General features: G+C 37.8%; 1 protein-coding gene across 12 annotated transcripts in view; it reads right to left on the bottom strand.

Annotated features, from left to right (window-relative positions):
- The window catches only part of ANKS1A (ankyrin repeat and sterile alpha motif domain containing 1A), a 153,734-nt gene that overhangs the window by 5,391 nt on the left and 123,739 nt on the right, over positions 1-24,604 (bottom strand). For 10 of the 12 annotated variants that reach the window (XM_088153144.1, XM_088153146.1, XM_088153150.1 and 7 more), the window contains 9 exons: positions 17,091-17,189; positions 14,227-14,376; positions 13,959-14,066; positions 11,361-11,525; positions 10,251-10,376; positions 9,979-10,050; positions 8,656-8,742; positions 7,871-8,008; positions 1,044-1,214 (listed from right to left, as the gene is read on the bottom strand). In XM_088153144.1, coding sequence (XP_088009270.1) covers positions 1,044-1,214; positions 7,871-8,008; positions 8,656-8,742; positions 9,979-10,050; positions 10,251-10,376; positions 11,361-11,525; positions 13,959-14,066; positions 14,227-14,376; positions 17,091-17,189 — 1,116 coding nt within the window. The remainder of the gene's footprint in view (positions 1-1,043; positions 1,215-7,870; positions 8,009-8,655; positions 8,743-9,978; positions 10,051-10,250; positions 10,377-11,360; positions 11,526-13,958; positions 14,067-14,226; positions 14,377-17,090; positions 17,190-24,604) is intronic. The other 2 variants (XM_088153153.1, XM_088153154.1) reach the window with 1 other exon arrangement.

Below are 24,604 nucleotides of genomic sequence, written 5' to 3'. Positions count from 1 at the left end.
AAATCAGCGATTCCATGTATAGTTCTTAGCCAGGAAACATGAGACATTATACTAAGAGTGGATTAATAAATCTACTTCATCAGATCACAATGTGAGAAAATACGTCACTGATCAGTAAGTCACTCTTCCCCATAATGCTTTTCAGAGGAAGCATTTCTATTCTCACCCTCAGCTTTCTGACTTTTCAAATTGCCAATGTTGGTAATATACAGTAATTTATGGAAAATCAAAGACAGTCTGTGATCCTACCCCGCCACCCGCAAATTATATGCACCAAATAACAGAAAAATGACAAAACCATAATTTATATGGAGAGATATTTTTGCTGTATTTGTTTTTAAAACACAAGCATTGAATTTGAATAATGTCCAGCTTCTACAGTAATTTGCTATTCTTTCTATTGTTTGATAACTGTGGTCTATTTTTACTTACCTGAAGTGGCTCTACAGGAGGTGGGCAAGCTTTTTAGAGGTGTGTTAAATATTTCAAATTTAAAATGTTTAAAGTTTGAACAGTTAATCTGAGTTTGAAGTGGGTTGCCTCAAATAATCTGGGCCTAATTTCAGACTTGAAACAGGCTTTCAAGTTCAAAATGCTCAGAATGGCTGGAACAACTTGCCTTGAACTCAAAACTGTTTCAAGCACAGATGTTTTGAGTTTGAAATATTTTGCATCCCCTAAAGCTTCAAGTGGTCAAGGGCCACACAAGATATTTTGGAAGGCTGAAGGCTGCAAAACGTGAGGGGGTGGGGTGGGGTTTTGCCAATTTTAATATTTCAGTTTTTAGATGTTCCCCTCCTAAGAACAATGAGAAACTATGTTGTGGGTTTCCAAACATGTTCAGTGTGTTCTGTGATGGTACTAAAAGGGCTTGAGTGCCACAGATGGCCCACCCTTGCTCTATAGCATTTGCTGAAATAAAAGGAGTTTAAAGAGTAACAGTCTTGTACAGAAAATATATAAACTTAGGAAGGTATGTTCAGACATCATTTAAGTACTTGCATAGTTTTATAGGAATGGACTAAAGCTTTTAATATACATACTGCTGACTTTCTCATGCTGGCTCGAGGTTTAGGCACTGGTTTTGAAGATTTTGTTTCTATCATTTCTGCAGTCAAAACACCTGGAGATTTTGATTTTTGAGCTTGAAGGGCCAACTGGTAGGCTACTTCAAATGCTTGCCCCAATGTCAGAATGATTTCATATGTTAGATTCTTGGAAAAAAGAAACAAAAGGTGCACATTACTTAAAAGTAACAGAAAATCTGTTATATTAGCTTTACTGGGGAATCTTTGGGTCTGCCAATCTGTCTGGCATTCATCATTAGTTTTATTATGTTCATTCAACCAAAACCATGGAGCTCATAGAAAATACATAGTATATGGATTCTCCATATTGTTAGGGGCCAACAATAAATATATAAAAGAACTTAAACCTAAAATCTCTCTCCTACTAAACTTACCTTAATCCTATCACTTCCAAGTAGTTAAAGGTTGACTTGTTGGTAAGTGAAGATACCCTCTAAGTGGATCTTCTATTATTAAAAGCGAAACAAGTAACTTAGGATGTACCTCCAAGGAGCTGACTAAATGTTATCTTATAAATTAGGCATCGTATAACATTTGATTCCTTTAATATGAAATTTCAGCTAACTGATCACCTGGTATTTAACAGTAAGTTCCACATTGCAATAAATGTTAAGTGCATGTAAAACCCTCCTCAAAGAATGGGTTATAGAAAGTATTGCAATTTCTATATAGGAATACTACATCTTTTACCTAAAGTAGGTGGTTATATGAGAGAATTGGTGAGAGTTTCAATTACAGTGGTACCTCGGGTTATGAATGCCTCTGCTTACGAACTTTTCGGGTTGCGACCAGCTCTGGCCGCAAAAATTTACCTCGGTTTGCGAACTCCGCCTCGGGGTGCAAACCGGATCCGCGGCCATTTTCCGCCGTGACACATCTGTGGCCATTTTCCGCCCATGCCACGTGGTCCGCGGCCATTTTTCCACCATGCCACGTGGTCCGCGGCCGTTTTTCCGCCCTGCCGTGCGGTCCGCGGCCATTTTTCTGCCCTGCCGTGCGGTCCGTGGCCATTTTTCTGCCCGTGTCACGCGGTCCGCGGCCGTTTTTCTGCCCTGCCGCGCAGTCCGTGGCCGTTTTTCCGTCCTGCTGCGTGGTCGTGGCCATTTTTCCGCCGTTGATGTGTGGTCCGCGGACGCCGGAACGGATTAACGGTAATTACATTGAACCTTATGGGAAAATTTGCTTCGGGTTGCGACCAGAGTCACGGAACGGATTAAATTCGTAACCCGAGGGACCACTGTACAGAATAAGAAACGTGAATACTATCTCTGTTTCATACCAATCTGTTTTGGAATCTCCTGAAACATGAACATTTGTGCATATGTAACCTTTCACAAGATGCTATTGTACTTTGATGATTAGAAAAAAACCTGGATGATAAAGTGAGATTTTTTGTAATCATAGCATAAGAGTTAATTTTGTAAGTGTATTTACATTTGCTGCAGAAGAAATTGAAAGCTTTTTTTCCTTTTTTTCTCTTTCTGCAAATTTTCTTTCTTCTTTCTTTTCTTCTTTCTTTGTTCCTTTTATTATTAGGTATTATTTCCAAGGATGTTTTTAGAGGCAATTTTGGATTATATTCTGTACTGAAATTGTTGCTGTAACCAATATTGCTTTTGTTGCCTGAAGACTGATAGCACAGTAGCAAAGAACCTAATGGCACTGTGAGGGAGGCAGATTTTTTCATCTTTTGGAGGTTTTCCCTTTACTTGCAGTTCACAGTTCTATAGAAAAACTGGAAGAGTTATCTCAATCTCTGACAATGTCTGGCACATCTATGGTTTTCTAATCTCAGAAGAGAACGATTACAGGCTGTCCTTGTGTAGCAACCGCAGTTGGTTCTGAGAGAGAGAGAGGGAGAGGGAGAGAGCGAGAGAGTGAGCAAGAGCACGCAGATTGCTGGTTGCTGCTGTCTCATTTAGATAAAGGTATCTCATGCAGCAATGCCAGTGTTACCCTCATTCCAGTCAGGCGCAGAAATGTGGGCGTAAGTGCGTGCATTGGTTGGAATTTTTTTTTTTTTACTACTGTTTATTACCATTTATTACTGTTGTATTTGCAAACAGCCACTATCCAAGGCAGTTGCTAATCGAGGACTACCTGTATTTGGGGAGCCATTTTGGCAATCTCAGACATGATGGCCCCAGGTTTAAAATAGATGAGCAATCTCTTGGGCATGATGGTGTCTTGTCAGGATCTGGTCAGGTGATCACATTTCCTCTACTTTATCTTCAGAGGGATCTTTTCTCTTTCCAGGACCAGCAGGGAAGTCAGTACTTTCTTCCTGTCTAAGAGTCTATCCAGACCAGATAAGAATTGCAGTAAGTAACTGCATCGAGCTCACATGATTTATTACAGCAATAATCAAGGTGGCATGAAGTCAGTTTCTCTTAATTTTATAGCCATTGGATTGGGTGAAGAATCACAACCTGTCCATTAGTGTAAAGCATCAAGTCCAGAGTCAAACATGGCAGTGATGAGTACTATTTTGGACAGCATTGGGAAGAAATCCTTGGCTTCTCATCTTCACATTCAACTTTTTGTCAGAGGTGCTCTTATTAACTTGCTACCTATTCACAGTTTTTCATTGTGGATATAGGCATCTATGATGATTATACCTTTCAAACACACAGATCTACTTCTCTTAAATAGTTGACTTTAAGATAAATTTCTTGTAGTTATTAGACTAAGGGTATTTCAGAATTGGGGGCTTTGTCCTTGGATCCTAAATTACATGCATTCCATTTGGACTGAACTTGCCTATCACAAGACGTTGGGTTTTGTCAAGGGATACATAAGGCTAGTGTTATATGAGCACAGAATTTTAAGCCATTGTTGTTCCAGAATGGTCTTCAGAAGCAGTCCTATGTAGAGAGCATTGTAGAAATCAAATTGCATGGTGAAAAAGGTATCAGTCATTGTAGCCAGGCCCTCCTGCCCAAAGAAAATTTGTGAGTCACTCAGAGTTGTTTAAGATGGGTGATTATACATATCAAATCAAATTAAAACATGTATGTATCTCACAACTGGAGCATCAGCCAGAGTTGGGCAAAGGGTCTCCTGGCTATGCTTTCATCTGTCAGTACAGTATAGCTGTGAGTCCAAGAGGATCACCAAACTGTAGACCTGTCCCCTCAGAACAAGACTGATGGCATATTCAGCTGATAAAGGAGAGAATCATCAGTATGTTAATGGTAAAGTACCCTGAAGTGCCAGATAAACTTCCCCAGTGGCTTCAAACAAATGTTACGCTGGCAGTGCTAGAAGATGTGTTTCAAGAAAGATGATGGTGTGGCACCATAACAATTCTGTATACCTAGATTATATGCCAGTTTCGTTGCTTGACAGCTGTTCTCTTTAAACCTCTTCTTAAACCTAACACCTGCTATTGGGCCTCCAAACCTCTTTGCATCACACTTGAGAATGGAGGGATGAGCATCCAAGTACTGAGTTCTTTCCACTCTTCAGAGTGTATTTCCTGGCACTAAAAGAGTATATAAACATGCTAACTGACAGGTGTAAATATCACTAAAGCAGCACATAGTTGATAAAGCTTTAGATTATACAAATCCCCTGAAACTCTCCCAAGAAGCACCTCAGCATAGAACTGAAATAATGAAAAATCTGGTTCCTGGCTGCTGGCAGAGATAGCTTCACTGTCACTCATGAAGACTTCCTGACGATTGAAGGGCAACAAACATGATAGATCTTTATATATCTTTGGTATACTATAGTCCAATATAGATTACAATGTTCACCAAATTAGCATGTGTATTGTTTCCAAATTCCTATAAGAAGAATCACTGCTGCTTACACTGCAGGATGTGAAATAATAGAAACACTATAGAAAAACTAATATATTTCAAAGAATCATACTGGGAGTATTTAACAGAGCTGAACAGAATATCACATTTTATTTTCAATATTTTCAAATGGCACTGTAGTTTTGATATGTGTTTGAATGCTCTTTGGAAATCTATTTTTCGTGAACTCTGAAAACCATGAGGTACAATGGTACCTCGGGTCATGAACGCTTCTGTTCACGACCAATTCGGGTCACGAACAGCTCCATTCGCAAAATTTTGCCTCCGTTCGCAAACGCCGGATTGGGTGACGAACAGGATCCGCGGCCATTTTCCCTGCTGTGACATGTGGTCGTGGCTTCCTGTAGGGAGGGGGACTCTCCCTCCAAGCAATAACCGCCTCCCCACCCGCCTTCCATGCCAGAAGTCGCGTCGAGCAAGGTTAGCGTTCTCTCTCTTCGTGCTGTACTTTGTGTCATATTTTTGTGGTTTAAAAAAAAAATACATATGGTTCAGAACAGATTAACTGTAATTACATTGAACCTTATGGGGAAATTTGATTCGGGACGCAACCAAAATCGGTGGGTGACCAAATTCGGAGGGGTCAGAACGGATTAACCGTATTTACATTGAACCTTATGGGGAAATTTGATTCGGGTCGCGACCAATTTGGGTCGCGACCAGAGTCGCAGAAAGAATTAAGTTCGTGAACCGAGGCACCATTGTATAGGTAGTCCTCACTTAACGACCACAATTAGGACTGGAATTTAGGTCACTAAGCAATGCGGTCATTAAGCGAATTATCATGTAACTGCTTCGCTTAGCAGCTGCAATCCCAACACTCCCAGCTGCCATTGTTAAGCGAGAATTGTGGATCATTAGGCAAGGCAAGTTCCTGCCAGCTTCCCACAATCAAGTCAGTCGGGGAAGCCGGCAGGAAGTTGCAAGCCCCAGGTGCTGCTGGGTTGGGAGGGAGCAAAAGGGTGTGAGGGAGGGTTGGGAAGAGTGCGTGGGACTGTGGTGTGGGTTGGGCGTGCAAGGGCCTCAGAAGTGCTTGAATATTCAGCCCCAGAGTCAAGAGACTTCTGAAGCCTCTCCACTCTGGAGGTGAAAATCCTCGGTGGCTGAAAATCCTGCTTGGATTTTGGCATGGAGCTTTTTCAGCAGCCTGCAATCATGTGATTGCCATTTGCAATCTTCCCCATTGGCCCAGAAAGTCATGGAGAAGCTAGCAGGGAAGGTCACAAACCGCTGCCACCTGCCAAAAGGACTCCCTCTTGTCAGTGGGGGCTGGCTGGAAAAGCTGTGTGACTAAAAATCCTGCTTGGATTTCTCTGGGGGCTGGCTGAAAAAGCTCCATGCAATTTGCAATCTTCCATGCTGGCTTCCCCAGAAAGTCAATGGGGAAGCCGGCAGGGAAGGTGGCAAGCCGCTGCCGCCTGCTAAGGGGACTCCCTCTTGTCTCTGGAGGCTGACTGAAAAAACTCCGTAGCTGAAAATCCTGCTTGGATTTCAGCACTGAAAACAGGATTTTCAGCCATGGAATTTTTTCAGCCAGCCCCCAGAGACAAGAGGGAGTCTTCTCGGCAGGTGGCAGTGGCTTGCCACCTTCCCTGTCGGTTTCTCCATTGACTTTCTGGGGTAGCCAGCAGGGAGGTTTGCAAATGGTGATCACATGTTTGCAGGGTGCTTGGCAATCAATCATAAGTGCGAACTGATTCCAAGGGCCCAGATTGTGATGACTTGACTGTGAGGGTGCTCCAACAGCCATAACTTCGGGCATGGGTCGTAAGTCCATTCAGCGCCATTGTAAATTTGAATGGTAGCTGAATGAATGGTCGTTAAGCAAGGAGTACCTGTATGAATAGCAATGTATCGCATAAGTCCAACAATGCTGAATTACTCTCAAACATTTTTTAAACTGCAACTAAGTTCCTTTTCTAATAATGCAGAGTGATGAGACGAGAGGAAGCTACTTATATGGGAAGGGACTTGACCTATTTCTGCTGTCACAAAATGTCTGCAATTAGTATTTAGGACTTGAAGAAAACTTCAGAATTCTGCGCTATTAGCACAGTTCCACATTAAAGTTATAGTGTGTGCACACAAATACTGCAACAACACCCCCCACCAGTTCTAATATATTCCTTTTTTTCCCCAATACATTAGACAAGCCTTCCCTAACATGATATTCTCCAAATGTGTACAACGTCAACTTCAATATCCCTGAGAAAGTATAATGACAAGAGTTGCAGCACAATACATCTGGAGGAAACCTGGAAGAGCTATTTCTGTGTTTGCAGAAAAAAAGCACTGTAGGGTGTGTGTTTTTTAAGTTTCAAAATGAGAAGCAAATGAACAACATGATGTTCACTGGCAAAATTTTGTTAATTTTTATCCAAATCTGAATGCAATTGACTTCCTATATGTTTGGGAAAGGGGCAGAAAGAGAAGGGAAGGCAAAAGATGACACGTGATGACATCACACAAATGCTGTGACTTATTATTTGTATCAAATAACAAGTTACTATTTGTATCAAACAACAACATAACTGTGGCATTTGTGTGATGTTATTATACACGTTGCCATTTTGACAACACAATCTGTTATGCATACATTAATGGGACCTAAATAAAGAACATACTGTATATTGAGAAAAATATTTTGGCATTACACTTAAAAGGCTAAAGAAACTTGCTTTTTATTTTTAATACTGAAGATTACTGTTGAGATATGTTTGAAAGTAGTGATGAAATACGATGGTCCCACAACACATACTTGGTCCTTTCAGATCCAGAGACAATTTAAAGAGAAAAAGGGGCCAGTGTATGTTGCTTACATCCTTGCATTCTATCACTTGGACGTTCACCTCCTGTTCACAGAGGATTTCATTCCAGCCCAGTGACTTATAGATAATTTTCATTAAGCTGAACACAGAGTCTCCATAAACAAAGCATCAACTTGTTTATATTACTTACTACATCAATGGTACTGAAGACATGACAGTAGTGGTGACTAGTTTGCAAATCCTTAGTGATATAGGCAAATGTACAGAGATCCTCTGGGTCTTGGGCAGCACAAGAGATGTTCCGAATTTCATGTTCAGCAATTACGTTCTGCCACACATAAACAATTGTTTGCTCAATATGTATAGTGAAATTACCACAAGTAAATATTAACAAAACAAGGTTTCATTACATTAATTTGTACTTGCGTACAAATCACAGACTGCTCACACTGAAATTTGCCTTCTCCTACAAACCATTGATCCATTTAGCTCAGTATTGTCTAAGCTGCAAAACTATACTTGTATATACTCTAGGTTTTCAGGAGAGGTTAGGTTCCCAATTTTATTGTGCGGTGGTCAGGGACTGAACCTGGACATCAGCACCTTAGTTTGCCACCAAAGCTTCAAACTTTTATTAAAATACCCTTGATATGCAGCTGAGGCCTCCTTTTGTAGCACAACATGTACAGTTGGAGGTTGTATGTGACTGACCAACCTTCAGGATAGGAGCAGGTTGGTTTAGAATAGCCTGGGTTCTCTAATAGCAACTGTGACAGTGTCAGAAGAGAAGGAAACAGCACCTAATAAAGGAAAACTAGTCTGACAATCTTTACACAATTTGTCAGAATACTTTGTTTTTCTACTGATGAGGCCTGAGGATTTGTCGAATAGATCAATATTCAGTTCATGCTACTACGGCACTATCGTTTATCACTTAAGGCTGAATACTAATCAAGAGCTGAAGCATTTTCTTACCTTGTTAGCTGCATCTATGAACTTCACTCCTTTATAAGTAATAGATAATATTATTGTTGGGGTTTTCTTCATATGCTCAGTTGATTTCTTTATAAAAGAGAAAAAGCCAATTAATAGATACAGATTGGATTGGAAATGAACTGCCACATACTTGCTGAAAAAAAATGCTGAAAATTAGATTATTTTTATTTATAGTCAGAGGACACTGACACACACAGAAAAACTAAAATGTAGTGACATAGGTAATGTACAAAATAGTAAAGACTATAATATTTCATGAGAGACCACAGTGGCAATTTAGCAAAATTTTGCAATCCTTTCAGAAATTGCAGTTGTGGGTTAAAAGGAGAAGAATGATTTCCTCTTCTAAACTTCCATGACTGTTTATTATTAAAGACACTATTAAACCCCTGTGCCAAGTTGAATAAAAGAAATAGCGTAGAATACATCTGATTCAACTTCCCCCATCAGGGTATTTGCAAGAAGATACTGTTAAATCTCCCAGCAGTAATGAGGAAAAAACATCTCTGGCTAAACTGAGGATCTCCTGTGAGACAGACATATTAGCAAAGTGGCAGTTGAAAAAGATCTTTCATACAAGCCCACCCTAACTCAGATGAAACTAGAATTTAAGTCATTTTGCAGATCTATGTCAAAAACCTGCTATTTCAGCACAGACCAAGCTCTCTTGAAACCAATCAAAATCAGATACTGGGCAGAAATACTGCAATTTTTTAGGGCTAAATTACTATCTACCATCCATATTGTGGTAAAATTAACTTGTAAAATCAAGGGGGCTAGGAAGCTCCTAAAGGATATTAATTTATTCCAAAATCTTAAGTGGCAATACTTCATACAGATTTCTATAGATATTAAAACAGATTCTTAACAGAGTTGGGAATGTGCCATGGACTTGCAATAAAGCCCTTAAAATTTTAGTCCGGATAACCTTGAGAGGAACCAAGTTAAGATAATTACAGATCTGTGCTTGCAGATCTTTATTGCTGCTGGAACATAGTTGTTACCATTTGGGTTTATAAAACAATGGGTCCTGATACAAATGGCCTTTAACTGTTTGTCACAAGTGACCAAGGCTTGAAAGGAGACTTCAAAATATTTTAAAACCTTAGATGAATCTGCTATACTGTATGGCCAAGATAAGACGGCAAGTGGTAGGTTAGGATAATGAAATTAAAAAGGCATTTGCAGTCAATAACTTTATCTAATCTATATCCTGAGCAGAATCTTCAGTTTTGGAGTTACACAATACATAGTTTATTTTTCAGAACGGTATCAGAGGATTTTTATAAATTGCATACCTACCCTCATCTTTGAACAGGCATCCTGTGTAGATTCTGTTCCTCGAAGATCTTTGATTAACATGGACCCTAGATACTGTTTAAAACAGGAAAATAAGTATTTGATAGTATAAATATTGGTACACATTAGCCAAAATGCTCCTGTTAGCTCAGAACCTCTGAAATTAGCTTTGTAAACTTACTAAACCTAACTTCACTAAACTAAATAGCAATTAGTAAAAATTTACAAGGACATCAAGATTATGCACAGAGTACAAGAACTAAGAATATACTTACATTGGCTTCATACTCACAGGACTCAAATATAAGTTTCTCTGGCTGATGCTGCCAGTGCTGAACAGGAGCATAGGGAGTTGCCAGGCTAGGAGGTCTGAGTGTAAGCTTTGATTCACGGTGTTCCTCCTACAACAAAAATAACTTCAAATCAGAACTTTTCATTAGGAATTGATTAATAAATGCTAAAGAACCCATGCTATACAGAGTACTTCCGTTTCAAGTCATTTAAAATGTTTTATTCCAAAATAAAAATACCTATAGATAACTATAACAAGCTATATATAAATACCTATTTATATATACAAAAAAGTATCTATGGATATGCAAAATCAGTATACTGTATACAAAAATAATCAGACTAAAATGTTTAAATTAAAATTGTTAGTGAAAATCAGGATTTCAAATGCTTTTTAACAAAGACAAGCATGGTGTTATTTTCTGAAATACTTTAATTTTTCAAAGTTTTAGGCTATTGGTGAAAAAGTGGGACTACTTTTGTACTGTTGTTGTATTGTATTGTTGGTGTTGTATACGTCATACAGAAGGAATGGTTAAAGTCCTATTCTGAAGTCTTACTGTAACAAATGGATTAAGATAGGCCAATTTGATAAATGTGAGCACAGTTTACTTTAATAACTTGTCTAAAACACACATTTATCTGTATAATTATCATCCTTGTGATCAGATAATACCTGGCCTCTTTGGTGAGCTATAATTGCCTCTAGGCACAGTGCCGCTGCCGAGCAATACAGGATATGGAGACGGAAATGGCTACTCCACTGGGGGAGGAAAGAATCAATCGTTCCCCAGCCTCAGACACAGTGTCAAGAGAACACTCAGAACTAGTCACCCCTCCCCTCCCCGATTTTGGCAATACAGATGCATTACTGCTGTTGTATCTACAGTGAGTATCTCAGTGCTACAGCCACAGTTTGCTCCTAAGATTCTCAGGCCAGAGAAACTGATACAGATACTGCAAGGCTAGCCATTTCTATGAAGGTTACTGCTCTGCAGCATAAATGGTTTTTGGTTTTCTGCTACATCTTAAAGTATAAAAGAATCTGCAAAGAAAAATTATCAAAGCAATTTAAAAGGCTAGATTCTTCTGACCTGTGTCCTAAACTTCTCTGCTCTTGGATAAGATGCAATATCATGGATGTTCTCATGTCTCTTCTTCCCAGCATCTTCTAAAGGTAGCAGGAGATCTGCAGACCTCCCTGTGCAGGAGTCACTCTGACTCAGAGGTGAAGATGTCTGGGATATCAAATCCTGGCACTGAAATCAGAGATATGGACATTTTAAAAACTGCTCTTTTTGTTGATTATATTTAGAGTTTCTTGTATGCAGGCCATGTAGATGGCAATGTCTGTAAGTTTGATATTATTATTATTATCATTATTAAAATGCATATGCGACCAAACTATCTAGGGTTTCAGTGTCTTACCACAATATAAATTATATTAAAACATCCATAGTAAGAAAATAACCCCCCACCAATAATATCACAAAACAGTAAAATCACTATCAAAACAAAACAAAATTACAGGAACCAATAAATACAAATGAAATATTGATGGTTAACAATCATTCCTTGAGGATACTTCAGAAAAGTTTGATCTTCACTAACTTCTGCAAGGACAGAAGCTTTCTAGCCTCACCCTTTGCACTTCACAGAACTAGAATGCCAGTAGCAGCTTCTCCTGTCTTCAGGAGGTGCACCCTGACTAAAGTAGGCAGTTCTGGAATTACCTTGGTGCCAAGCCATATAAATCTTCATATGTCAAAACTAGCATGTTGAATTGTGTCTGGAAACCTACTGAGTAACAATGCAGGACCTGCAGAATATGTGTAATGGGACCATAGTGATCAACACTTGTCAACAAGTGGGCTGCTGCATTTTGGACCAACGGTAGTTTCTGAGCCATCTTCAAAGGTAGATGCACTCATGAAGCGTGCACTGGAAAAGTCTAACAACGAGATGGAAAGGATATGAGTCATTGCAGCCAGACCCTCCCACTCCAGGCAATGCTGCAACTGTCACACCAGCCAGAGATGGGCAAAGGGTCTCTTGGCTATGCCTTCCATCTGTCCATCCAGAAATAGTCTTGAGACCAAAAGGAACCCCACATGTTGATTGTTAGTGTTATTTCTTATATTGTTTTAACCTTTGTTACAAAGCTGGAGTATCTGTCACTTACAGCTGGCCATAACTGAAATGGGCTACCAGCCAAACAAATAAACAGAAAACCAAATCAAACCAAGGAACTACCTCCACAGAAGCAGTACCAACCTACGACAACCCAGAAGAAAAGGAACACAGCATTTTGAGATACTATGGAAAAGCTACGACAGAATATAATTCACTTTTGAACTGTGATAAGCTCAGGATCTCTATTTAAGCACAGCCAATAATCTTTATTTTTTTAAGGGCATCATGAAGGAAAAGGGTTCTGAAACTTCACTGACAAGTAAAGAATTCCCTTTCTGGGGGAATAATGCTCTTCATCTAGCATACAGTCTAACAGTGTCATGTTTAGAGCTAATGCTAATAATTTATTATGAACTTTAATCCACACTATCCAAAAATACAGTGACATATAAAACTATTTCACACATTATGCAGTAGACAAACCCTATTTCGACACAACGCTTTTCAGAAAATCACAGTTAACACCAATTCATTGATAGCTGATGCATATAGTTGCAACTAAGACATTTACATTCAACATTTATATTTTTAGGTGAGTACTGTGAGTATTAGAGTATTGTGTATGCACGCATAAACACTATAATGTGCAATGTGGTTCTAAAGAATAACCATTAAAGTAATACTAGAATGGGACTCTTTTGCAGCTGCTGATTTGTCAGTATCGAAGTGAACTGTTCAAGGAAAAACTAGACTAATTCCTTCTCCAGTTGTGATCACATACACAGCAGATGTTTGGTTCCCAAGGTAGGGAGGAAGAAATTGTTCTGCAACTATAAAACTCTATAGATATGGAATGGATAGGATTTCAAATAATTCCTATAAGGCATAGGGCTAATAATGAGCCATCAGTTCTATTTCAATATATGCTCTAGCATGTTTCCCTTCAGTTATGATATAGTCAGAGATGAGAGAAATGTTATATTAAACTCATGTAGGAACTTGCATGAAGACTGTTCTGTTTTTAAGGTAGGAATAATAAGGGTGAGAGAGAAAATATTACCAGTAGACCTTTCATTATTTTGAGGCTTCTTCTTTATAATGGTTTCTGAAGGAAGTTTGCTTATTCTGCCAACCCCATTGTTCAGAGCTAGAGTGTATCTGGGCTAGCAAGGGAAACCAACCAACCAACCAACCAACCAACCAACCAACCAACCAACCAACCAACCAACCAAGAAATTGTGAAGCAATATTGAACTGATTCTGAAGAAGTCTCCTGAAGTGAGTGAATAAAATTAGTGAATAGAACTATCTACATAAGAGACAGCTTAAGTTCTGTAAAACCACTTCACTCATCTTCTATTAATTAATATTAAAATTATGATTCAGTATTTCTAGTGAGATGTTTTTAAAGAAAAAGATATTTATTTTGTAAACCTTCCTTAGTAAAAAGAGAATCTGAAAAAGTAACAAGACCCATAAAGACAACCATGGTATAGTTCTCTAAGCAATTATTGAGCAATTTATTCTCTAAACATTACTGAAACATGAAAACAACTCACTCTTAGCTGAGAGAATCGTGGTGGCTTCTGTGGGGGTTCCTCATATGGTCTGTCTGCCAGAGAGGCTATTATACGTTTACGGTGGCCAAGAAGATTCACCTTGAGCACCTGCAGAGAAGAACAAAGTTAGCATATACTGTTACAAAAGATTCCTATGTTGTGGCTTCTCCCCCACCCCTCAAAACAGTTGCAATGCTAGGGTTTTTCCTAACACAGTGAAGTGTCCAAATTGTGATCTCAACTGGAATTCAGTGAAGTATCAACTTACATTCACTAATTCTAGCTCCCAGAGGTTTTTCACTGAGTCTATAGAACTATAGCCACTTGACAGAAATGACTGAATGTAATCTTGAAGCCCCAGGGAGTCAAGCCATGTGGGAACTGAAGGTTGAGTCCCATCATAGCCTAGAGATTTCACCTGTAAAGAACACAAAGAGTACAGCATTATAACTGAATGACACTTAAACATTTTAGATATTTCAATGTGATTGTCAGATTGCGCTCAACTATACAAGGCATTCTGAGCAAAGATATAAATAACTTTTTTAAGTGGAAATGAATCATTAGGCTAACTACACAATGCATTTAATTGAATCTCAGTAGTTCTCCCCTTTTCCCATAAAGTACTAATATAATATTAATTTTGGAAGGCAAAACTGGTGGGAAGAGTTTAAAGTTTTGCCAAATCTGTTACTTTTCTGTTCCAAAATGCCACCCAAATAGCTTTTGCATCAGACAACACATCCACATATTTTTCTGTTTAACACCTCTCTCTACAGTTCTTTTTCACAGAAAAAGGGCAGTCAGTGTCATGCACTGCTTAGTTAGTCACACAGTTCCTTTAACAACCAGGAGTCAAAGTGAATTTAGGTCATAAAATATAAAGAAGGGGAGAGGTAAGATGCAGCTTTTATTAGTGAGATCCTCACCCTAATTTTAAAAATTGTTTGGTCAACAGCCAAATATACTTCCTAACAGGCCTGACGGGAGGAGAGTATGGAGACTCCTAGTTTGGGTATGGTACAATAATACCCCCTAAAATGTAAATGAAGTTAGATAACGTTAATACTGTTTCACAAAAGGTGCGATGGTTGTAACAACTGATTTTAGTTGTAGGGGAAAAGTAGACTTGGAGGATATTTCTTTAAGAGTTAAACTGCTGAATAACCTATTGGGCCTAAAGAATCTCTCTCTCTCTCTCCCCCTCCCTCCCTCCCTCTCTCTCTCCAATTCTCTTCCCCGTCAAAGATAATAAAAGTTGAGATACTACATCTTTAGAACTGAATTCAACAGCATTTTCTTTTATTGACCCCAGCCTTCTGGAATGCAAGGAAAACAAGCAGATTTGTGTTATTATACAGTTTATATTACAGTTTAGCACTGCCTAAGGACCAGAAAGTTGCTCAAAATAGCTGAAAGAAAAAGCGAAGCACCTTCAAAGTTCTTGGGCTCTAAAGGAAAATCTGGATCATAAATTCTTCACAAGAATTGCCATGTCCACAAATCTGATACCTGCTTTGAAACCTGGATCTACAGAAGTCCTGGGTGAAAGGATAATAACCCCAAAGCACGAGAAATTTAACTGGGGGGTAGTTACTCCTTATGCTATTTTCTGCCAATCTTCTTGGGCAAGCTATGCTTGAAGATACCCTGTTTTCCAAATCTAGCTCACTTAAAGGCAGCTGCTGCAGCCGTTCAGGAAATATACACAGACACAGTGTTTTAGTTTCCAGCAGTCTTCCTTTTTATTTGGATGTCTAATGTTCTTGCATTCCTGTTTTAGTTGCATTATGAACAAAATCCCTACAGTAGAAGACTAACGTTAGAGTGAATGATATAATTTGTTCTGATTTCTTATTTATGCATTCTTTTCAAAATGTACCTTTTAAACAGCAATGTCTCTTTTATTATATCCATTCACTCTATATACTGTCTATAGAGTTGTGTAAGAACCTATCTGACTCTCCAATTTAGTCCAGGTGTTCTGTCTCAAAAAGCCTTGACTTAAGAAGGAAGGTACATGAGAAACTCTTAAAGCATTTGATAAATTGACTCTACACTGAATAGATGGAATTCAGCTTTTGTTTTTCCCCCAAATCCTGTCTTCTGCAACCGTATTTATATACCAGCACAACTGGTGAAAATCAGATTTAGCCTTTAAACCCCCTTAAGGTTTCTTAGGAAGATGGGTTTAGCTATTATATCATTCTAATTTGCTATCTAATCCCAGGCTATCATAGATAGAGCCCTTTCTTTGTACAAAGTACTGATCAGTCTCCTCAAGGAGACCAGCTTTCACCTATCTTCCCCAGGTTACGTATAGCCTAACTATATAAACCTGACGTAATGCCCGGGTTACAAAAATCATAGCTGCTATTTAGTGAGAAAGTATTTAGTGAGAAATCCAAAAATCAAGAACTTCAAGAGTAAAATCCCATTCATAACAGGTAAAACTTGTCAGCACTCATCTCTTGGAAACATGTTCTTTCACTCTATTCCACAAATGTTTTCAATGGTCCTTAATGAAAAGGTGTAACTCGGCAATTCACAAAAATTCAACCAGAGAAATATTCAGTGTGATCACATGGTATTTTGCTACAGTACTCTACAATTTGACTCCTACATGACAAACATTGCTAGTTCTTTTATGCCTTCTCAAAAAATGACAGTACTTAGTAAGCAAGTTCCCACAGTGTTATAGAGACATTGGAGAGATGCAGATTCAAATTGGCCACCTGTGTGTGATGCTCAGAGTGACTCCAGGCAACAACAAGGTCATTACAAATAGCTCTTGCTAGAGGTCTGAACTAAATTATTAACACGCTTTGAAATTAGGCTAAAGCTTATATGAAAGCAGCCTGAAGGCTACAGATTGCCCCACACCTGTCATAATCTCAGGTTTACTTAAACATTTAAGTAATGCTAAACATTTAACATTAATTGTAACATACTTATTCTGTTTTGGGTTTTTATTCATATTTTTATTTTTAATGTGTGTTATTTTCAAGTCTGGACTGTGACCATAATAAACTCTATTTTAATCTTTAAGAAATGCTTTGCAGTTTTCTATCCATCATTACACTGACATTAAAACAATTCTTTCTATATATAAAAATAGATTATTATTTTAACCTTAGGAAGGGAACGTGCTGCTTGGAGAAGTTTTCTGCGATGTTGTGGATCACTAATACCAATCTCCCGAAGATCCTGATCTTCCATAACATTACAGCCCTACAGAAGAGAAGAAAAAGACATGGCTAGAAGATACAATTCCACTTAACACCACATAAATGCAGGACTTAGTATGACACATAGAATTCAACATCTTGAAAACCTTAAAAGGTTTTTTATAAAGGCTATAAAACCTTAAAAGGTTATATTCATAAAAATGAATATTCCAACAAGCTTAATATTCTGTTCCAAATGATTCCAGTAAAAATTTAAAATAAGATACTAAATGACTGGCAGAGACATATAACAAATTTTACATAGACTAATAAAAGACAAAGGGTTAAATTTAAGATACTACAGCAGTGCTTCTCAGTGACTTTAAGATATGAAGTCCACAAATCTTAAAGTTGCCAAGGTTGAGAAACACTGTACTACAGGATTCAAAAGAACAAGGTAGTCTGGAGGCACAAACTTTAAACTACAATATCAACCACTTGATTATCCTGAATTATAGCTTGGATTATATCACTTTATTATAGGTAGTCCTTGACTTATGACCACAATTGGGACCATAACTTCCATTGCTAAACAATGTGGTCATTAAATGAGTCACGCCCAATTTTACGACCTTTCTGCTGTAGTCATTAAGCGAATCACCATGGTCATTAAGCAAATCACCACAGTTGTTAAGCGAATCTGGTTTCCCCCATTGACTTTGTTTGTTGGAAGCCCCCTGGGAATGTTGCAAATGGCAATCACGTGACTCTGGGATGCTGCAACCATTGTAAACACATGCCAAGCACCTGAATTTTGATCACATGACTGCGGGGGAATGCTGCGATGGTTGTAAGTGTGAGAACCAGTTGTGAGACACTTTTTTCAGTGCCATCATAACTTTGAATGGTTGTTAAATGAATGGTTATAAGTCAAGGAATACATCTATTTGGTTTCCTCTATTATGGGTGCAGGACTCCCTTGGTCTGCACAATACCTTTGGACTGATACAAAGAGAAACAGTTTATAAGAGATTATGCAATAAACAACTTATTAAAAGTTTGGGATAAACACAGGAAAAGAATCAGTCCAGACTTATCATTTCTTGGCTTGTAATTAAATATTTATTTTGATGAAGAGGAAACCATGAAGAAAATCACTCATTGGAGAGATAACACATTGTAAAGACTGCAAGATTTACTTATTCATAAGACAAGATTAAATCTTTTGAGATTTTCTCTTCAGAATGGCCAGAACTACCTGACTGTTTCAGTATCTTCAAATAAGCAGTGTACTTTTAAAGGAATGGCAAATACAGAGAGAACACTTAAAGGATTGACTGAATTTGAAAACCTTACAACACCAAATGCAGAAACCAAACTTAAAGGCTGTATGATTAAATGGATGCATAATTTAGATACAATAATTGATATACAACAACGGATACTTCAATGGACAAAAACCATTAAATTCACACTGAATATTATACTTAGATAAAACTGGTGTAAGATGTTTTACCTGTGCTATTCTAGTATTAATTGCTAAAATAGCTCAGTTCTCTAAAAATGGTTGGAAATGTAAAGATTGGGTTGGATAGTTTTTTCATACTTGGTACAATGTTGTGAAGTCAACAATTGTTGGAAAATCATTTATAACAGAAGCAAATTTTAAAAGTTGGAATTTCCTTTCCAACTTGTTTTTTTTAAATTAAGTATTAGTAAACCTTACTTTCCCACAAAGTTTACCCAAGTTTAGCTTTGTACTAGTAACTGCTGCAAGAATACTCTGTTTCCTTTGGAAAGAACGCACAGAAGAATGCGTTCTGCAGAAGAATGGCTAATTAAATTGTGTGAGTTAGACTCAAATGTTCAAAATAACTTCGTATTTCAAAAGTAATCAGAAATTAATTCAACCTGGAAACCATTTTTAGATTATAATTCTATATAAAGGCTAGTACCACATTCAAAATTTGGGTTTCTCTAACTTCAGAGTCTTAATATTCTAACTTCTGACGATCTGTTAAATGAGAATAAATCTTCAAATGCTTGGGTAGAAATTACTGTAAATCCAAATCTTACATGATGGTTTATACTGTGCTGATTATTGCTGTTGATATCTACATATTACTTGGACATTAACAATAATCTATAGTTTATAAAACACTACAATATATTCGCTTATTCAAAACTAATTTTAACTTAACTCTATAATGCTTGTAAATTCCGTTTCACTTTGTATTTTTTTTTTTTTGCCTCCTCTCTTTCTCTCTTTCTTGTTTGCCTTTTTTCTTTTTCCTTTTCTCAAAAATGCTTAATAAAAATATATTTTTTAAAATCTTAAAGACTAGTTTTTACCCTTTAAGGCTGCCAACACAGCCTTATAGACTATGGCTTTTAGACTGTTGCTTTAGAGACAAACTGCCAACTTAGAAGTCCAGGGCATTAACCCTCAAGCTGGTCTTTAGCTGTTTCAAGTGTAGTTCATTATCAAAGAAACTCCTGTTTGCAAACATTCTTCTCTTCTATAATTAAGTCAATATATTGATGTTTGTAAAGAGAAAAAGGGAAACCTGAAATCATGGTGACCAACAAACAGGAACCTTATAATTGTTCTCATTCCTGATTACCTGTTCCCTGATCCCTTAAGGACCATCAGTTCCTCTAGCAATATCATCACATTGCCTGGGTTGATTTCTGTCTGTAGTCTCCCAATTTCACCTCCATGCATCAGCAGCCGCACTAAGGAAGCCACTCTCTCAGATATATTATCTGCTTTCCTACTATTAGATTCAGGTTATCCCCACCATTCTTACTGTCTTTTTTGTCCAACCAATTTACATGAACTTCCTGATTCATATATGCTTTATCAGTCATAATTTTGATAATAGTTTAATCATTTAGTATTAACCACTTGACACCTATTCTTTTCTCCTAGTCACACTTCTACTACACTGTATTTTGGAAAAACTCATCCTTTTTCGTACTTCCTTGAGAGAAAACTGAATTTATTTTAAAGCATGTCAGCAGCCCAGGGAGGGTCAATATTGGTGTGATATACTATATATCTCCATGGAGATAAAGCAACCTAACACTGTTCAGACGAAGTCTTTCATCATTAAACACACTTTACAGGGTTCATTATTCTCACATATGAAGAATGGAGAAATCAGTGAATGAGAAGACAGCCCTTAACAAAGGCTTTGTTCAATAGACACTTTGCTCTACCACTAAAGCAGCCACTCTGTTCTTAAAATGGCTAGAGATCAAATTGCTTTTGTAATCTATTATGTGCATTTGAGACTTACTACTCCATATTCTTGTCCAACTGTGTTGGACCGTACATGTGTACAAATAAAAGAAGTCAGACCTAAATTCAAAAGTTGGATCCTGAGCTACCTCTATGTTAAATCTGAAATATGTTTTTCAATATTAAAAAACAGATTACAAAGAACCTGACATGTTTTACGATCTCCGCCCATATATGCAACAAAATGAAGCAATTCTATCAGTGAGAGCCAAAGCCATGTTTAATTAATACTTTCCTAGGTTCAATTACTCTTATCTTTCTCTTATCAGATGCAATAAATATGTTATTTATTTATTTATTGCAATAATTATTATACCTCCCCATTCTAAGGTTTATACAGTCTACAGCATCATAAAGGAAGCATACAAAAGTTGCCTCAATTGAAACTGACTTAAAAACACACAGGACAACAAAAATTATAATGGTTTCTTAATATAGCAAGTGTCAAACGCCTATTTAAAAAGGAAATCCTTTATTATCTAGTTGCAGTGAGAGGGCCAGTCACACCTCCGGGGCAGCATATTCCAAATATGGAGGCACCCACTGAGTGGGCTGGTCTTCTGGTTCATGCTCCTCTCACCTCTGTCAAAGGGGGACCGTCAGCAGATCCTCTCTAGACTTCACATGACAGGCAGAATCATTCTTTCATTCTGGCTACCTTGCCTGACCATCCAAAGATGCTGCATGTTAAGTATTCAATTTGTTTTCCTCTTTTTATTTGATATTACATTGTCCTAATTAAGACACTCAGTGTGGACAAAAAAGCGCAGAGTATAGCATAGAATTCATCTCTTTTGACTGAGTTGTTCACTGAGGCATGGTTTAAAACTATTACGTAGCAGATCTAGAATATATGTAACAAAATGTGCTATGTATTTTTTATAAATAATATTAAGTTAATATTATTAATAACTGCTTTATTAGTAACTGAATTTACACAAGTAATAGATTCTGATAAGAAGAAAAATGCTGGCAGGGACTCCATCTGGAGTTCAATTCTTTTAGCCTGTGCCTTTTCCCTTCTATAAAGGCCAGAAGCTGTCAAAGTCAGCGAGAGCTATACTTAAGAGATGTTCTGACTGGAGCATCCACCAGAGCAGCTCTGGCATTCTTTGAGGAAGAGGGGGCTACGATTTATGAATAAACAGTTTTTATAGGGCTCCCTTGACCAGAAAATATAAAAGAGAAACAAAAGGAAAAAGGAGCCAGAATATATAATACTTAACAGAACCACTTGTCTCTTCAGAAATATCCATCATATCTCAGCTGGAGATTTTAAAACCTATGGAGGGCCATTTCCCAGTAAGTACCGTATTTTGTTATTACCCCTCATTTGCCAATTGGCAATACTTTTACGCCTTAAACATGCAAATCTATTCCTGTATATCAATGTAAAGGGTGCCTCCAACTAGCTTACCAAACATTGCTTTACACAATAGATATCCACACAACATTTGTCTCTTAATGATACACCAGCACTCTAATCTATTAATAAATAATAATCCTGGCATTAGGCTTGCATGTTTGTCGTATTTTTCATTTTAGAGGCAACCAGGGCAGAACATAATTCTCCATATAAGGAGCTGCAAAACAAGGCAAAATGAGCCACTATTTCAGATAGAGGCAAAGTATTTAAATGTAATTTTCCTGAATCTGTCCTTCTGCACTAAGGGCAAAGTGTCAAACCTAGTCACTGAGAAAAACTGAGAGTTTTTGGTTATACAAGGTGCAATAATAATCAGACAATCAAACAACTCCACACATCCACTGATAGAATATAACTAGGGGTTACACCATGTTTTCTCTGCAGTTTGGGATCCCATACTCACTCTTCTGTGGTTTTCTTTGCCTCCACTGGACAAAGCGAGGGTATTAAATTTGACAAAAAACTTGTGTAAGCAAAACTGAGCTGACAACATGTTCTTCTACATAGATCTGAAATTGTCAGTCAGGCTTAGAGTTTAATCATAAGCCAAATGTGAACCAAATGCCAAACAGGTAAAGGCTCTCCTCTACTGAGATATGTCTCTAAATATAATACAGTATATTGTTCACATCTAAAACGAACAATAACTGATTGAAAAATCTGGACTGGATGGTCTCAGGTGAAATCTAGTCTTGGATATGTAGATATTAGTGCCATAGAACAACTATTTCCTTGGCCTCAAAGATCACAGACCTGATCACTACTGGAATACGGTAGCCACCTTCCAACCAAAATAATCTGTCAGCAGCACTTCTTGTGGCATTTTCAACTGAATAACATGTATTTACCATGATTATAAGGATTGGAATACACCACCTCATTTGTTCAATTAGCTTGCTATTTAAATTCTACTTAAAACTTGATGGTTCCTCATTGAATCCTGCACAGACACCCTTCTGTATTCAAGAGAAGAGATTGATCCCTATCTAGTTCTGCACAGGGAAAAATGCTCTTTATTGAATGGTCTGCCTTTCTCCATGCAGGAATAAGCTGAGAGAAAATGCTCCACATTGCACTTGCACAGAAAAGCAAATGATGCTGGGGAGGGGTCTTCCCCTGTTTAAAGTCCCATCTTCTAAAATCATCTGGCCTGCCAAGATCAGTGGGTGAGCCAACTCTATCCCAGGGTTGCATTCTGTTCTCCACCTCTATTTGTAGAGAATTCAAGGGTACATTCAGAAAGGTAACCTTATTCTACATGGGACACTGCTTATGGTTTGCCATAGGCTGCATTCCCCAAAAGTACTGTTTAGATTAAATACTCCGTCACATTAAAAGCTACATCTTGGTAATCATTTTTGTTGGTCTATGGATGTTGCCTCAAATGATTTCAGGGATGGCATGCTATCTTAGAGCCTTCGGTATTCACCTATGCCCAATGGTGCTGTAAATAGCTACTAAAGTTGAAGAATCAAACTCTGAGAATATGAATAATGTACATGCCCACCGTAAGAAATGCAGCAACATGTGAACATAGATTCAGTCCAGATGTAGAATCAAATACTGGTTGCAAATCAGATTACATGTGACTAAAAGAATCTCATTAGCAATTCAGAAAGTCAGAGGCTGCAAACTGTTTTGACTATATATGTTATATTGTTTGCTGTTACTCAGGCAGTTGTTTAAATCATATGCAAGGAATCTAGGAAAACCAGTAGGAAAACTTCTAAACTTATATACAAAGTAGACATGAATGCATCTCCACTCTCTAAATTTCTACATAAAGCAGTTGCAAGCATGATTAGGATTGATGAGGCTTTAAATGTTTGTCCTGATTCAAATTTCCTCAGTTTGTTTGCACCTTTAGAAAAACTAACATGTATATTTAACTTTTCCTAAGAGGAAAAACACAATATTATACTTGTATGTGATTTTAATTAGAGAAAATGGCATGAAATGAATAGCTCCAATATCTAATTTGACTCCCCTTTTGGATGCAAAAAGAAGTGGCATGGTTTCATGGCCTGGTATGGAATCAAGCAATTCGGCTGAGCTTTCTGCATCAAATAAGACATAGCATGTGAACTGGGTACAGTCTGTCCCTATAGTCTAGAACCCTCTGCTTAGAATTCTATAATTTATATTCATCAGTACAGCCACCCTGCTCATGTGAACATCTGCATTACTAGGTTGAAAATTATAAGGCCAGAGGCCCTGAAGCATTAGTTCCAGAAAGAGCACTTTAAGGTAAAGATATGGCTATCAAATCTGGCTCCTTCATGGAGTGTTACCCTGTAGTAGTGATGAAGCTTGCACATCCCAGTGATACTAAAAACTATATCGTTAGGAACTTATATTCCCAGAAGGGTCACCCATGATGAGCAGGTCATAGACAAGAGTCATATTTAATGCAATCCACTGAAGAAGAAAATGGCAACTCACTCCAGAATTCTGTCAAGAAAACCAAATGGACATTGACAACCAGGACAATGTCAATATGATATAAGGCATCTAGTTTGGAAGGTATCCAGTTGATTATTGGGGAAAAGCACAAGGCAGGCATGAGTAGCACTGGTATGTGCTGGATTAAAACTGAAAGGATATCCAAAAACGTTCAGCTATATGTGGTCAGAGGAAAAGGAAAGTTCAATACTGCAAAGATACTAGCATATGGAATGTCAGAGCCATGAACCAAGGGAAACTAGATTTTGATGCAGGAGAAATGGTAAGATTTAACACTGACATTCTG

The sequence above is a fragment of the Python bivittatus genome, unplaced genomic scaffold, assembly GCF_059951505.1.
Source record: "Python bivittatus isolate LINGU-HERP-01145 unplaced genomic scaffold, Pbiv_v1 ctg000700_np1212, whole genome shotgun sequence".
Lineage (NCBI taxonomy): Eukaryota > Metazoa > Chordata > Lepidosauria > Squamata > Pythonidae > Python > Python bivittatus.
The sequence above is the reverse complement of the archived record's forward strand: the minus strand, read 5'-3'. Positions and strand labels throughout refer to the sequence as shown.